A 13,979-nucleotide genomic window follows, 5' to 3' on the forward strand; every position below is an offset into this window, starting at 1 on the left:
CAATCTGCAACCCTGTGCTGTTTTATGGGCGTATTTAGGCCATTCACATTGAGAGTGATTATTGATAGATACGTTTTTATTGACATCGTGTTACCTTTGAAGTCTTTCTTTCTGTAGATTGTTTCTATATTTCTGTTCAATGCTATTCTTAGGATTTTTCCTCTTTTATAGAACCCCCCCTTAATATTTCCTGCAGTGTTGGCTTGGTGGTTGCATAGTCTTTTAAACCTTGCCGGTCTTGGAAACTCTTTATCTCTCCATCCATTTTGAATGTCAGTCTTGATGGATAAAGTATTCTTGGCTGCATGTTCTTCTCATTTAGTTCCCTGAATATATCTTGCCAGCCCTTTCTGGCTTGCCAGGTCTCTGTGGACAGGTCTGACGTTATTCTGATGGGCTTTCCTCTGTAAGTAAGGAGCCTCTTTGTCCTGGCTGCTTTCAAGAGATTATATCTACAATTATGATTACTCAATTTGACTATCAGGTGCCTTGATGTTTTTTTGGAATCTATAATCTTGGTTGGAGACCATTCGGCCTCTAGTACATGAACACTGGGTTCACTCGCGAGATTGGGAAAACTTTCATGAAGAACTTGTTCCACTATATCTTCTAGACTTCTTTCTTTCTCCTCCCCTTCAGGGATTCCAATAATTCTGCCGTTGGAACGTTTCATGGCATCATTTATTTCCCTGATTCTGTTTTCGTGGCTTCTAAGCTGTTTGTTCCAGGCTTCCTCCTGATCCTTTCTCTCTATCTGTTTGTTTTCCAGATCACTAATTCTATCTTCTGTCTCAGTTACCCTAGCTTTGAGAGAATTTAGATTAGATTGGAACTCATTGAGAGCATTGTGAACCTCAGCCCTGCCCTAACATTGTGAATATCATCTCTGCTCTAACATTGTGAATATCATCTCTGGTCGCTTTCAGTTCGGCCCTAATCAATTCCGTTTGGTCATCCATGGCTTTCTCCAACCTAGCTATTGCCTGGATAATTGTTAGCCTGAATTCTCTTTCTGACATATTGTCTATGTTGATAGCCATTAGCTCTGTTGCAGAAGGTCCATCCTCTGTATTTTTCTTCTTTTGGACATTCCTCCTCCTAGTCATTTTGGTGAGAGATGACTGAACAGATGTAGCTGGATGTATTGACCGTGGTGCAGTCAAGGTGCACCCTGGAACACTTCTGAGCAATCAGGAGTCCCCACCCAAACAAGAGAAAAAAGAAAAGAAAAGTTAAAAAAAAAAGAGAGAGAGGGAGAGAGAGAGACAGGAAAGAAAGGGAAGATAAAAGAGAAGGTTCAACCCAAATGGACCCCAGGGTAAGATTTATGAAGTATACAAACAAAAACAGACAAACAAAAAGACTGATAAAAGTATATGACAAGAGAAAAAAATATATATATATAAGCAAATAAAGGAAGAACCTCGTGAAAAAGAACCCCAAGTGTAAGATTTATATACCCCCAATTTTTAAAAATTTTTTAAAAATTACTTTTCAGTGTATTAGAGTTCATTGTTTATGCCGCACACCCAGTGCTCCATGCAATACGTGCCCTCCACAATTTCAGGCAGTTTGTTAGGTTATGCCTCAATTATATGTGTTTTTTCATTAATCCTTGCCAGGAATCCATTATCTTTTTTAATCTGAGGATTTGAATATTCTCTGCTATTACTCTTTTACAAAATAGTGAATGTTTTCATACAGGTACTTTTTCTCCTTTTGTCATTATTGTTATTCTTATGTTAGATCATCTGGATCTGACTTCTAACTCTCTTATCTTGCCCCTTTTGTCACTCCTGTGTGTGGGTGTGTACATGCGTGTATTTTGTTTGATTGAAATATTTTTGCATTTAATATTCTAGAACTATAATTTGGTTTCACCTTATGATTAGATAAATTAGCTTATTAATCTCTATACTCTCCCCTGATAGATGGAAAAGATTCTGAGAAGTCTAGCAATCCACATTTAAAATTACTCTATAACTTCCCAAGGTTCTTAGGTATTGAGTCCTTTACTCATGGAACAGTACAAATTTGGTGAGACCATTCTCATCTGTGCTATAGCCGAGTTCATTTATTAGATATGGAAGTTCAAAACAGTAAAATAAATCAGATAAGAGGTAGATTTAATATATGGAGATTTATAGTAGATGGGGGAAGGGAACCTTTCCATGCCTGCTTTTACCTGCTTTACTCAGTCTCTGTATATGATAAGGCACAGTCACCCTCTTAATGAATCACCTGTCAGTTTTCTAGGTCCTGCACATATCAGTGTTCTCAATGTAATATATGTAAAGCTATTAATATTCCATATTTATGCTTTTATACTGGAGAAAATGTTGAAGTTTTATAAATATGCTGTATTTATTAAAATTTTGTCATTTTATCATGCTGCTATTCTAATGCTTCATTTTGCAGTATAATCATAGTTACTCATTTGATGAACTATATTTTTTCCTTAGAATTTGATGGGGAATGCTGTCTTTATGTGTTTAGTTATTTCAACTTCTTCGGAAGCCTTAATTACTACTGGGTTTGCTACATTTTTACCTAAATTTATAGAAAATCAGTTTGGATTGTCTTCCAGCTTTGCAGCCACCCTTGCAGGTAAACCATTTTCCTCTTTATTCGAGTTTAATCGAATAATTTTACTTTACCACATTAAGTGCTTGTTAGAATAGTGTATACTCTGGATAGCCCCACTTTTTAAAATTTAAACCCCACTGATTTTGATATAAGTTTCTGATTTTCTGATATTAGTCTGTTGTATGAATGAGAAATACAGAGGCTGTGTAGCTAAAGAGAATATTTGGTGATCTTAATATTCAGCATATTAATTTTATTAATCTCTTGACATAACCATTATTTTATTCATAGGTTTCTAAATCATGTGGTAGTAAGTCATATGTTAAAACAATACTTGTTTTTGATGTTTGCTTGTTTTCCAGTTGTCATCTGAGTAACTGAGTGCACTTGTATGTGTTCTTACTTTCTGTGTTTTGTTTTTTTTCTCATCAGGGGCTGTTTTAATTCCTGGAGCCGCTCTTGGTCAGATTTTAGGTGGTATCCTTGTTTCAAAGCTCAAAATGACATGTAAAAACTCAATGAAGTTTGCTTTGCTCACATCTTTAGTTGCATTTGCACTGAGTTTTGTATTTGTTTATGCCAACTGTGAAAATGAGCCATTTGCTGGTGTGTCTGAATTATATAATGGGTAAATATATTTCAGTGTTTTTGGTATTAATATCAGGGTAATAAACAATGTGCATTTTTTTTAATAATAATTACATCTGTTCTTTATTGAAATATAACTGGAGCTTGCCCAGTTCTTTTTTTTTTTTTTTAAAGATTTTATTTATTTATTTGAGAGAGAGAAAGAACATGAGAGGAAAGAAGGTCAGAGGAAAAAGCAGACTCCCCATTGAGCTGGGAGCCCTGATGCAGGACTCGATCCTGGGACTCTGGGATCATGACCTGTGCCGAGGGCAGTCGCCCAACCAACTGAGCCACCCTGGCGCTCTTGCCCAGTTTTTTCATCAGCATGTCCTTTTTACTTCCTCTTCCCATTTAGTATGATGGAATCACCCTTATCTACACAATGTGCATATTTCTAAGTCTTTGCTTTCTTGAATCAAATAATGAAATATCGTCTTTATTTAAATTGGAAGACTTTCTCCTATTAAAAAAAATGTAGGTTTGTTTTGTTTCATTTAGATAATTGACATCTTACTAAATGTTGGGTATTTATTCGGAGAGCAATTTTAAGGAGCATCTATTCCATCCTGGGTACTATGTTCAGGGATACAGAGATGAATATAACAGAATCTTGAATCCCCTGAAGGGATTCACGTTCTAGGGAGAATTTCACATTTTATGTTGCTATTGATTTAAGTCTTTAAAAATAGAGGTGACTCCCTATGATGAAATTCATGTATTAGGTAGGTTGAAAATAGTCTAGGAGAGAGATTAAAATGGAGGTAGTCTGAGGTTATAGTAATGATTACTGTTTCTTATGTATATATGAATGTTTCTCCTATAGGAGTTCATGTTTATCATAGAGAAATAAATGGCTTCTTCTTGTTCTGACCTGTAAATATGTTTTCACTTATAAGTGGTGTGATCATTTTATCTTTCTTTGCCTTGTTTGTTTGGTTTTGAAATCCTAAACCGTGAGTTAGGGGATCAGGCAGGAGGGCATTGCACAGTGGTGTATTTATAGCCTGCTGCTTTGTTTCATTGCATGTGTTTGAGGCTGATGAGTGAACTGTCAATCCATCCAGGTCAAGGACTCCACAGTTTTGTAGAATATGGCATTCTGATAACTTAAACAGAATGTAGTTTGTTTGGATGAGTTTGCCAGTAGCGATTAAGATTTGTAGCTGCTGTTCATTTCTGTCTACATTGAGATGCTGAGCAATGTTAAGTTCATTTCCATTACATTTATTCAACATTTGTTGACTCCATCCTCTAGCTGACCTTTTTGACAGAATCTGTATTCTAAAGGAGTTTTACAATGTAGCTGGAGAGATTGGGAAACAAAATGGTAAATGAACAATGCATTAGGTAATGGGAGACATACAAAGGGCCATGAAATTCAAAAGAAAGAGAGCTTTTCAGTTCCATTTAATAAGATTCAGGAAGGGTATGGGCTTAAATATCCTTGAAGGATAAAAAGAGCTTTGAGAAGAGAGAGAGGCAAAGGGAATATGTTAGCGATGAAAGCTAGAAAGTAAAGGCTAGGTTCAGTTACCAGTTTGAATGGGACTTAAGTCATGTGCCTATAAATAAAAAAGTACCTGACAATATCCAAAGGTGGATAGAGGTGAGCTCTGCAGACCTTTCACACCTACAAACTTTGCCCAAGCATATCCCAAGAAACCACTGGTTTTTTGTATGTTCTTTTTAGAAGAACAGAAAGTTCTAGAAAGTTTAGCACTAGTTAATCACTTTGAAAAATAAATGACGTAGATGTGAATCTATTTGATATTTTTCAACCTTAAACACGAATTACTACCAGTCAAGTTGTCCTTAGTCTATGGACAGGAAGGAAGACAAATGAGAAGGTGTCAGCTGGAGGGGGGGTGTGTGTGTTTAGGTGTAAATATAGATAGAGACAGAATTTAATGTCACAAACGAGATGAGTCATTGTCAGATTGTTTTGTCTCTGTGGTCCCAAATTCTCAGTTTTAGCTCTGTGTGCTATATATTAAAATGTACGCAGCATGGGCAGCTAGTCAGTATAGTCTCATCCAAGAAACACATGTATATGAAAAAGTATATTTGGAAGAAGAATAGACTAAGAATCTTAGTGGAAGAAAGAAGTTATGAAAATGTAGAGTTTCTAGTAGAGTGAGGCAATGCGAATTTTTGCCCTTGCCGTGTAATCACAGCTGGTTAAAAACTGCTTTTTTGACTGAATTAATGAGTTAGGCTTATCGATAAGTTCATTGAAAACCCCGTCAAACAGCCATATATATATATATAAAACTTAAAATCAACAATACTGATTTTTCAGGGAATACTATTAGTATTTATAATACTATTAGTATTTATAATATTCTACATAAATTCATTCTTAAATGTTTAATATGGGCACAGCAATTGAAGGAGACTGTCGTTTCTAGAATCTGTTAATTATTAAAAGTTCCCATAGTGGTGGTGATTTTGTTTTACTTTATACTTGGAACCTCATAAAATATGAAATACTGTAGTAAGTACACATAGTATTTTTTATATATCTGGTCTTTGCTTATATGAAACAGCACCTTAAAGAAGCATACCTATTAGGATGTTATAATAGGTTTAGGGGAATCTTTGCTTATGGGAGAGGCCTAATTATAGAATAGTTTGGATTTGAATAAGAAATTAACATTTAAATTCTATTTGTGACAAACATGTTACTCATATATATGGATGTTTGCATTTATACACATGCTATGTTTTAAATACTCAAAAATTTTATAATTTAAAATATTTTATATTTTTTAAAAATACTATGTGTCTATTAAGACCCTTTAATAAACTTTGCAAGCATTGGTTTTTTTCCTAATAATAGTTCCCCCTTTATCTCAGGCAGTACATCTTTAGAAAATATGTAGGCTTCGGTGGCTTATATAGCCTTGAAAGTAAGGAATATATGCTGCATTTCTCTGTTTCTACTGAAGTTCTCATCATATTTTATATTTTCATGTTCTCAGTAGTCATTGGTAATGTGAGAATTATATATTAGAAAATTTAAATTTAAAAATGTATAGCGGCTCAGGACACCTGGGTGGCTCAGTCGGTTAAGCCTCTGCCTTTGGCTCAGGTCATGATCCCAGGGTGCTGGGCTCAAGGCCCACATTGGGCTTCTTGCTTCGCGGGGAGCCTGCTTCTCTCTCCGCCTCTGCCTGCCACTCTGCCTGCTTGTGCACGTGCTTGCTCTCTCTTTTTCTCTCTCTCTGACAAATATATAAATAAATAAATATAAATAACTTTTTAAAAAATTGAAAAGAAAATGTATAGAGGCTGTTTCTAGGATTGAAGGGATAGTATTTTTCTCGTCGCTGTACTTGTATACCTATACAGTAAGCTAGTTGTAGGAATACCAGACTGCTTTTTCTTGTGAGTAAAAGAGTGCTTGACAAAGAAATCTAGCAGCAGCCCGTGGAATCAATCAGGAGAAGAGACTCCAGGCAGAGTGACAAATTATTTAGGAGTTTGCTCTTTGATCACCTTTCCTTCAAACTTCCCCTGATTTGCTTCCAATGTGTTTTGTGTCCTTCAGTCTGTTTCTTTCATGAGTTCCTTCTTCTCCACCTACCCCTCACATACCCTCGCTTTCTAATAGAGCAGTTATTACCTTCTGATCTTTAGATGAAGCCCTCTTTACTGATTCTGACCTCCAGTGCAAGGAAGTTAGCTTCAGGGTTTCTTTCTTTTTTTTTTTTTTTTTTAATTTTTTATTTTTTATAAACATATATCTTTATCCCCAGGGGTACAGGTCTGTGAATCGCCAGGTTTACACACTTCACAGCACTCACCAAAGCACATACCCTCCCCAATGTCCATAATCCCACCCCCCTTCTCCCAAACCCCCTCCCCCCAGCAACCCTCAGTTTATTTTGTGAGATTAAGAGTCACTTATGGTTTGTCTCCCTCCCAATCCCATCTTGTTTCATTGATTCTTCTCCTACCCACTTAAGCCCCCATGTTGTAGCTTCAGGGTTTCTATGAAGAGGGGTTTTATTATCCCTTTCCTTCTGTCCACCCCCGCCTGCCTTTTCCCTTTCTTCCTCCCTCCCTTTCTCTCTCTCTCTCTTTGTCTCTCTTTATTTCTTTTAGGTTTATTTCCATCACTTAAAGTAGAGTCTAGCACATCATTGGAGCTCACTGTGTATTCATGAAGTAAGCAGACTCCTGAGACCTCTGTACTCCTCTCTCTCTGTGCTCCTCATATGGCTGATCTTACCATTATCACGGCGTCAGCCACATCTCTATGCAAACAATATTAAAATATCCAGCTGCAGGCCAGATTTCTTCGCCAAATTTTAAGACTCTTAACCTCAATGTGTATAAAACTGCAAAACACTCAAGTTAGACAGTAGAAGTCGCTCTCAACTATTTCATCCTGTTCCCATCTTAAAATACCAAATCGTGCATCTCATCTTTTGGATGATTCTACATCCAGGATGTTTTTCAAATCTGTCTCCTTTAATCAAGTGTTCTATTTTGGTTCTCCTGCATGTTGTCTATTGTCATAACTTAGTGCCTGGGATGTTGTGATTTGTCTCCTTCCTTTAATTTCATTACCCCGTGTCACTATTGGCGTTCTTTCTTTAACACGTGCTTTTGACGGTATCACTTCCCAGTGTGAAACTATTTTGATTACTTTTCAAAAATAGATTAAAGCCCCCAATAATCTGGTCCCTGACCCCTCTAGCTACATTTCCGATCATTCACTGCCTCAGGCATCATTCATATTTGTCCGTAGAGGATGCTATTTCTCACCTTTACACCTTCGTACCAGCTTCCCTAAGTATCCTACACATTCCCCATTTATCCAGCCGTTACTCATCATTTAAGACTCGCTCAGAGAGAAGCTCCTAAAGACACTCACCCAGACTTTGCCTTGACCTTCTTCAGTACTTCTAAAGTACACTTTGTAAATACCTGTAACTACTCAACCATGTTAGTGTGTGTAATTATCTGTGTCCATCTCTGCTCCCAGACTGTGAGATCTTTGAGGACCTTACTCAGCTTTGTATTCCTGATACCTAACATAGGGCCCAGCATTTGCTCAGTGTTTATTGGTTGAGTGAATGAATAAGTAAGAACTGGAGAAATGTCTTTTTTAAGGTAACCCTTTACCTTACCAAAGATATCACATCCTATTAAGAAGCAGCGCGGAGCACAACTGAGCCTGGGAACCAGGATTTGGGCAAAGACAGAAAAGTAACATAATCTCTTAGGGCCCTAATTTTCCCACTGATAAAATGACTATGTTGAATGCCATAATTTTACTCATCCTTCTAGTTTTTTGTTTTGTGTGTGTGTGTGTGTGTGTGTGTGTGTATTTTACAAACCTTTATTCAGTATTTTTAGTTTTTTTTTTTAAATTTTAATTCCAACATAATAAACATACATTGTTATATTAGTTTCAGATGTGCAATTAGTAATTCAAGAATTCTATATATTACTCAGTGCTCATTTCAGTACATACACTCTTTTTTTTTAACTTTTAATAGTCATTTTATTTTTTTTAATTTCTTTTCAGTGTAACAGTATTCATTGTTTTTGCACCACACCCAGTGCTCCATGCCCTCCCTAATACCCACCACCTTGTTCCCCCAACCTCCCACCCCCCACCCCTTCAAGACCCTCAGGTTGTTTTTCAGAGTCCATAGTCTCTTATGATTCACCTCCCCTTCCAATTTCCCTCAATTCCCTTCTCCTCTCCATCTCCCCATGTCCTCCATGTTATTTATTATGCTCCACAAATAAGTGAAACCATATGATAATTGACTCTCTCTGCTTGACTTATTTCACTCAGCATAATCTCTTCCAGTCCTGTCCATGTTGCTACAAAAGTTGGGTATTCATCCTTTCTGATGGAGGCATAATACTCCATAGTGTATATGGACTACATCTTCCTTATCCATTCATCTGTTGAAGGGCATCTTGGTTCTTTCCACAGTTTGGCAACCGTGGCCATTGCTGCTATAAACATTGGGGTACAGAGGGCCCTTCTTTTCACTACATTTGTATTTTTGGGGTAAATACCTAATAGTGCAATTGCAGGGTCAGAGGGAAGCTCTATTTTTAATTTCTTAATGAATCTCCACACTGTTCTCCAAAGTGACTGCACCAACTTGCATTCCCAACAGTGTAAGAGGGTACCCCTTTCTCCAGATCCTCTCCAGCACGTGTTGTTTCCTGTCTTGCTAATTTTGGCCATTCTAACTGGTGTAAGGTGATATCTCAATGTGGTTTTAATTTGAATCTCCCTGATGGCTAGTGATGATGAACATTTTTTCATGTGTCTGAGAGCCATTTGTATGTCTTCATTGGAGAAGTGTTTGTTCATGTCTTCTGCCCATTTTTTGACATGATTATCTGTTTTGTGTGGGTTGAGTTTGAGGAGTTCTTTATAGATCCTGGATATCAACCTTTTGTCTGTACTGTTATTTGCAAATATCATCCTGCTAGTTTTAAAATTTTGCCAACACCCCAGAGGAATTTGGTAGTGTTTGCAGACCTTTTGGTTGTCGTAACTGAGGGATACTACTGGCATCTAGTGTGTAAGGACCAGAGATGCTGCTAAACATCCTACAATCCACAAAATCATCCCTCTCTTCCCCACCACCTCTTGAAAAAAATAATCTAGTGCCAAAGGAGAAACATTGTTTTATTTGCTTACCCTGCCTATTTTTCTTATCACTGACATACATTATATAAGTATTGTTTATACTGCCTCTCTCTCTCCCATAAGAAATTAAATTCTATGTGAAAAGGCAGATATTTTGTTTGTTTTATTTGTTAAGTAATCAAATATGTGTTGAGCAAGTAAATAAATAATTGGTGGAACGGCAAGATATAGCAATGCTCTGAACTGCTCATTAAAAGTTATAACATAGGTAATTTGCCTTTATTTCATTTCTTGTCAACAGGACAGGAAAACTGGGAAACTTGACTGCTCCTTGTAATAGTAATTGTAACTGCCTGCGATCTTATTATTATCCCGTCTGTGGAGGAGATGGAATCCAGTATTTTTCTCCCTGCTTTGCAGGTTGTAAAAATTATATTTCAAAAAGACATCTAAAGGTAACTTGTGTCTTCTACTTTGCTTTAATGAGGCTGTGTGTTTGTATATGTATGGATAGCCATCTTTATCCCTCTAGTGGAATTATGTAGGGCTTGATCTTCCCTTGCTCACGCTACTCCTTCATTCAGAAGCCAGACATAAAGTTTCAGTCTAGTTAGATGAATAACTCTAGAGATCTGCTGTACAACATTGCACCTATTATCAATAATAATGTATGCTTTAAATTTGTTAAGAGGGTAGAGTTCATGCAAAGCATTCTTACTTTAATATATATATATATATATATTTTTTTTTTTTAAGATTTTATTTATTTATTTGACAGAGATCACAACTAGGCAGAGAGGCAGACGGGGGTGGGGCGGGGGAAGCAGGCTCCCTGCTGAGCGTAGAGCCCGATGTGGGGCTCCATCCCGGGACCCTGGGATCATGACCCAAGCCGAAGGCAGAGGCTTTAACCCACTGAGCCACTCAAGTGCCCTTCTGTGTATGTATCTTAAGTCCCTGAGCACACAGCTGAAAAAGACTCTTCTTCCTTTGTATCTCAGACACTCCTAATGTGAAAAAATCAATTTTTCAGTTATTCACATTCATCTTTGTAACATTACTTCTGATAGTAGTGAAATATTTACATTTTTATAGTTTTATTTTTTTCTCAGCCATACTTTATGCTCCTAGAAGTCAGAGAATGTCTATTCTTACTAAATACCATGTATATAATAATAGAAGCATAGTAAATATTTGTGGCTTTTATTTGATGTACCATGGATTCATTTTAAAATACTCATATCATTAATTTTCAAATACAAATTTATTTTTAATTCTAGATTAAAATTATGTTAGTTTACCTAGATAGAATTTTTTTTTAACAGTTAAATGGTTTAAGAGAATCCAATAGAATTTTATTTTTTATGGTTGGTGAGCTGTTTTATTTTTTTTTTTGTAATTTTATTTTATTTTTTTTCAGTGTTCCAAGATTCATTGTTTATGCATCACACCCAGTGTTCCAAGATTCATTGTTTATGCATCACACCCAGTGCTCCATGCAATAGTGTCCTCCTTAATACCCACCACCAGGCTCACCCAACCCCCATCCTCCTCCCCTACAAAACTCTCAGTTTGTTTCTCAGAGCCCACAGTCTTTCATGGTTCATCTCCCCCTCCAATTTCTCCAATTTTATTGGATTTCATCTTAGCTAAATTTAAGCATTAGGGGCAAAAATAACATTCAGATTATTTATAGTACATATGATATGCATTAATGGATAATGTGATAACTATAAGAAGACATAAGGGAAATATATACTATTATATAAGACATCACAATGAATAAGATATGTAAGAATTATATGATAAAACAGCACAGTCTTGAATATTTGAAATGGTGAATAATGAAATGGCGTTCGTTTTCCCATATAAAGAGAAGTTTAAGATTGCAAGAAAAGATTTCTATATAAATAAGTAGAAATAGATAATTGAAATGACCCATAAAATTACTTTAAATTTCTTCTAAGACCAACATGGATATGTGTGTGTGTGTGTGTGTGGTTGAACACATTTGTATGTTCATAAATACACAAATCTATGTATGTTCATGTACATATACATACATAGCTTTAATGGTCTTATGTGTAATAAATACAGTGGAAGTTTGAACCTACTAGGATTAGATCTTCCTGAAAGAAGTTAAGAATATGAGAAACAATGTACATTTTTTTCATATTACCTGGCTTATAGATTTTTTAAAGGATCATCTAAGAACATTGAAAAATATGGTGGAAGAAACGTCTGTGGTGACTCATGGTAGACCTAATAGACGTGGATGCCATATGTGCAGTTTTAATCCTTGGGTTAAACTAATTAGATCATTACCATTAGGTGTCTCTGAAAAATAAAAGGGATCAGGAAGATTTTTGAGGTCTCAAGTCTGTTGACTTCAACAGTAGACCTCTTCAAACCAGTAGACATCTGGGATTGCTTTAGTTTCAAAACAGACTGAGAAAATTACGTGTTTGTGTCAGTTACAAGGAATCGAATTCTGCCAGTGAGCATGATGCATATTACAGAGTCAGAAATAAGTGTAAGGTAGCTAAATATTCCTTTGAGAGGCAGATATATAGGTATTGTTTTCTTGTGTCTAAAATATGGTTAAGAAGTGTTATTGACTAACTCTACTTAGAAAAAGATTACAACAAGGAGATATTTGTAGGGTTTTACTCACATAACTGAAAATGTCAGACACAAATACTGCCCTGCATACAGAAACCACCCCCCAAAAAGAAAAACAATCTAATAGCCTGTGCACATTTTAATTGGTATGGGTTATTTTGATATGATTAATTTGATATTTATATTTTTCTTCAAATACTATAATTACCATCTTAAATAGCATATTAATATTTTAGGGATTATTTAGGAAAAACAGATTATTTTGACTTCCATATTTTCTATTCATTCTGGCTTTCTCATGTCCATTTAGTCCATGTAACAACTCATTTTTTCACAGGATTTTTTTTTCTTAATCTCATGTTTCAAATAGGCAAAATACATTGTTAATAATATAGTAAATACCTATGTACATTTGTTCACAAAAACATTAGTCTTATATTTTACACTAGTGACCCAAACAACAAAACAGATATTGACTGACAGCTAGGTATAGTTATAGTGCAAACAATATTGTATATATTTTTATGTAAGAGAGGTGTAAATTTACTTTGAGATAGAAAATACTTTTCTCTTAAAATGTTAAAAGGCTGTATTTCTTTATTATTTTATCTATCCAGTTGAATATGTAAAATTCCATTTTGGGAGTGTCATCTGCATATTTGGACATCCTGAATCAGTGCCAGTAGCTTTAGATTGCCTTTAGCACTGAGAAAAGGTTTCTGGCCTTCAGAATAGTAAAGGAACCATTTCCCTTTGATTTCTTTAGCTTTACTCTGACTTTATTGGGGCCCTAAACTTGTAAAAAGATTTATAGTAAGGATAGAATTGAGGTGTAAAAAACTTTTAAAAAATAATTATGCCTTACAAACTTTTTAAAACTCTCAGTTCTTTCCCTATAAAAGTGATACTTGTGACCTTTTAACATGTTACCTTTTAATACTTTATATTATTTATATGTATATTTTTATTAAACAGTTAATATTTTATATTTACATATAAAATAGGATTCAGGATAATGAAGTAATAACTTCTAGTTTTTTATTATCATACATATGTCATCTTAGAATGCATATAGTTTCCTTTCAGTAAAGCAATTACTAAAAGTTTAGAAACGTTGTAGTAGTTTAGTTGAAAGTAGCATTTTTTCCCCCCTAGAGACTTGTAATATATTACTTGATTTTACTGTGGGGCTTGTTGAAATTACAGTGTTTTTCCTTTCCAACTAAGACAGAGAGTGAGATTGCCACCCTACATGCTTCTTTGCCGTCTATATTAGAAAACTATTTGAACAATTATGATCCATTAAAAGTAGTCTAGAATATGAGATCTGGTAATTGTTATATTCTTTTCAATTTATTTTATAAGTCATAGTCAATAGTAGGTTATGATTTGAATCAATGAACACAAAACTCAAATACAGACCATAAATATGACCAAGAGTTAATTACTCTTTCTCAGCATCATTTGTTGTGTACAGGTTAAGACTATGTAAAATGTTTGCCATCTCTAG

General features: G+C 35.4%; 1 protein-coding gene across 1 annotated transcript in view; it reads left to right on the forward strand.

The window, feature by feature from the left end:
- The window catches only part of SLCO4C1 (solute carrier organic anion transporter family member 4C1), a 72,714-nt gene that overhangs the window by 45,246 nt on the left and 13,489 nt on the right, over positions 1–13,979 (forward strand). Inside the window, exons 7-9 of the mRNA XM_004769256.3 lie at positions 2,463–2,607; positions 3,019–3,214; positions 10,149–10,302. Of these exons, the coding sequence (XP_004769313.1) occupies positions 2,463–2,607; positions 3,019–3,214; positions 10,149–10,302 (495 nt within the window). The remainder of the gene's footprint in view (positions 1–2,462; positions 2,608–3,018; positions 3,215–10,148; positions 10,303–13,979) is intronic.

The sequence above is a fragment of the Mustela putorius genome, unplaced genomic scaffold, assembly GCF_011764305.1.
Source record: "Mustela putorius furo isolate JIRA1106 unplaced genomic scaffold, ASM1176430v1.1 tig00537350_pilon_pilon_pilon, whole genome shotgun sequence".
NCBI lineage: Eukaryota > Metazoa > Chordata > Mammalia > Carnivora > Mustelidae > Mustela > Mustela putorius.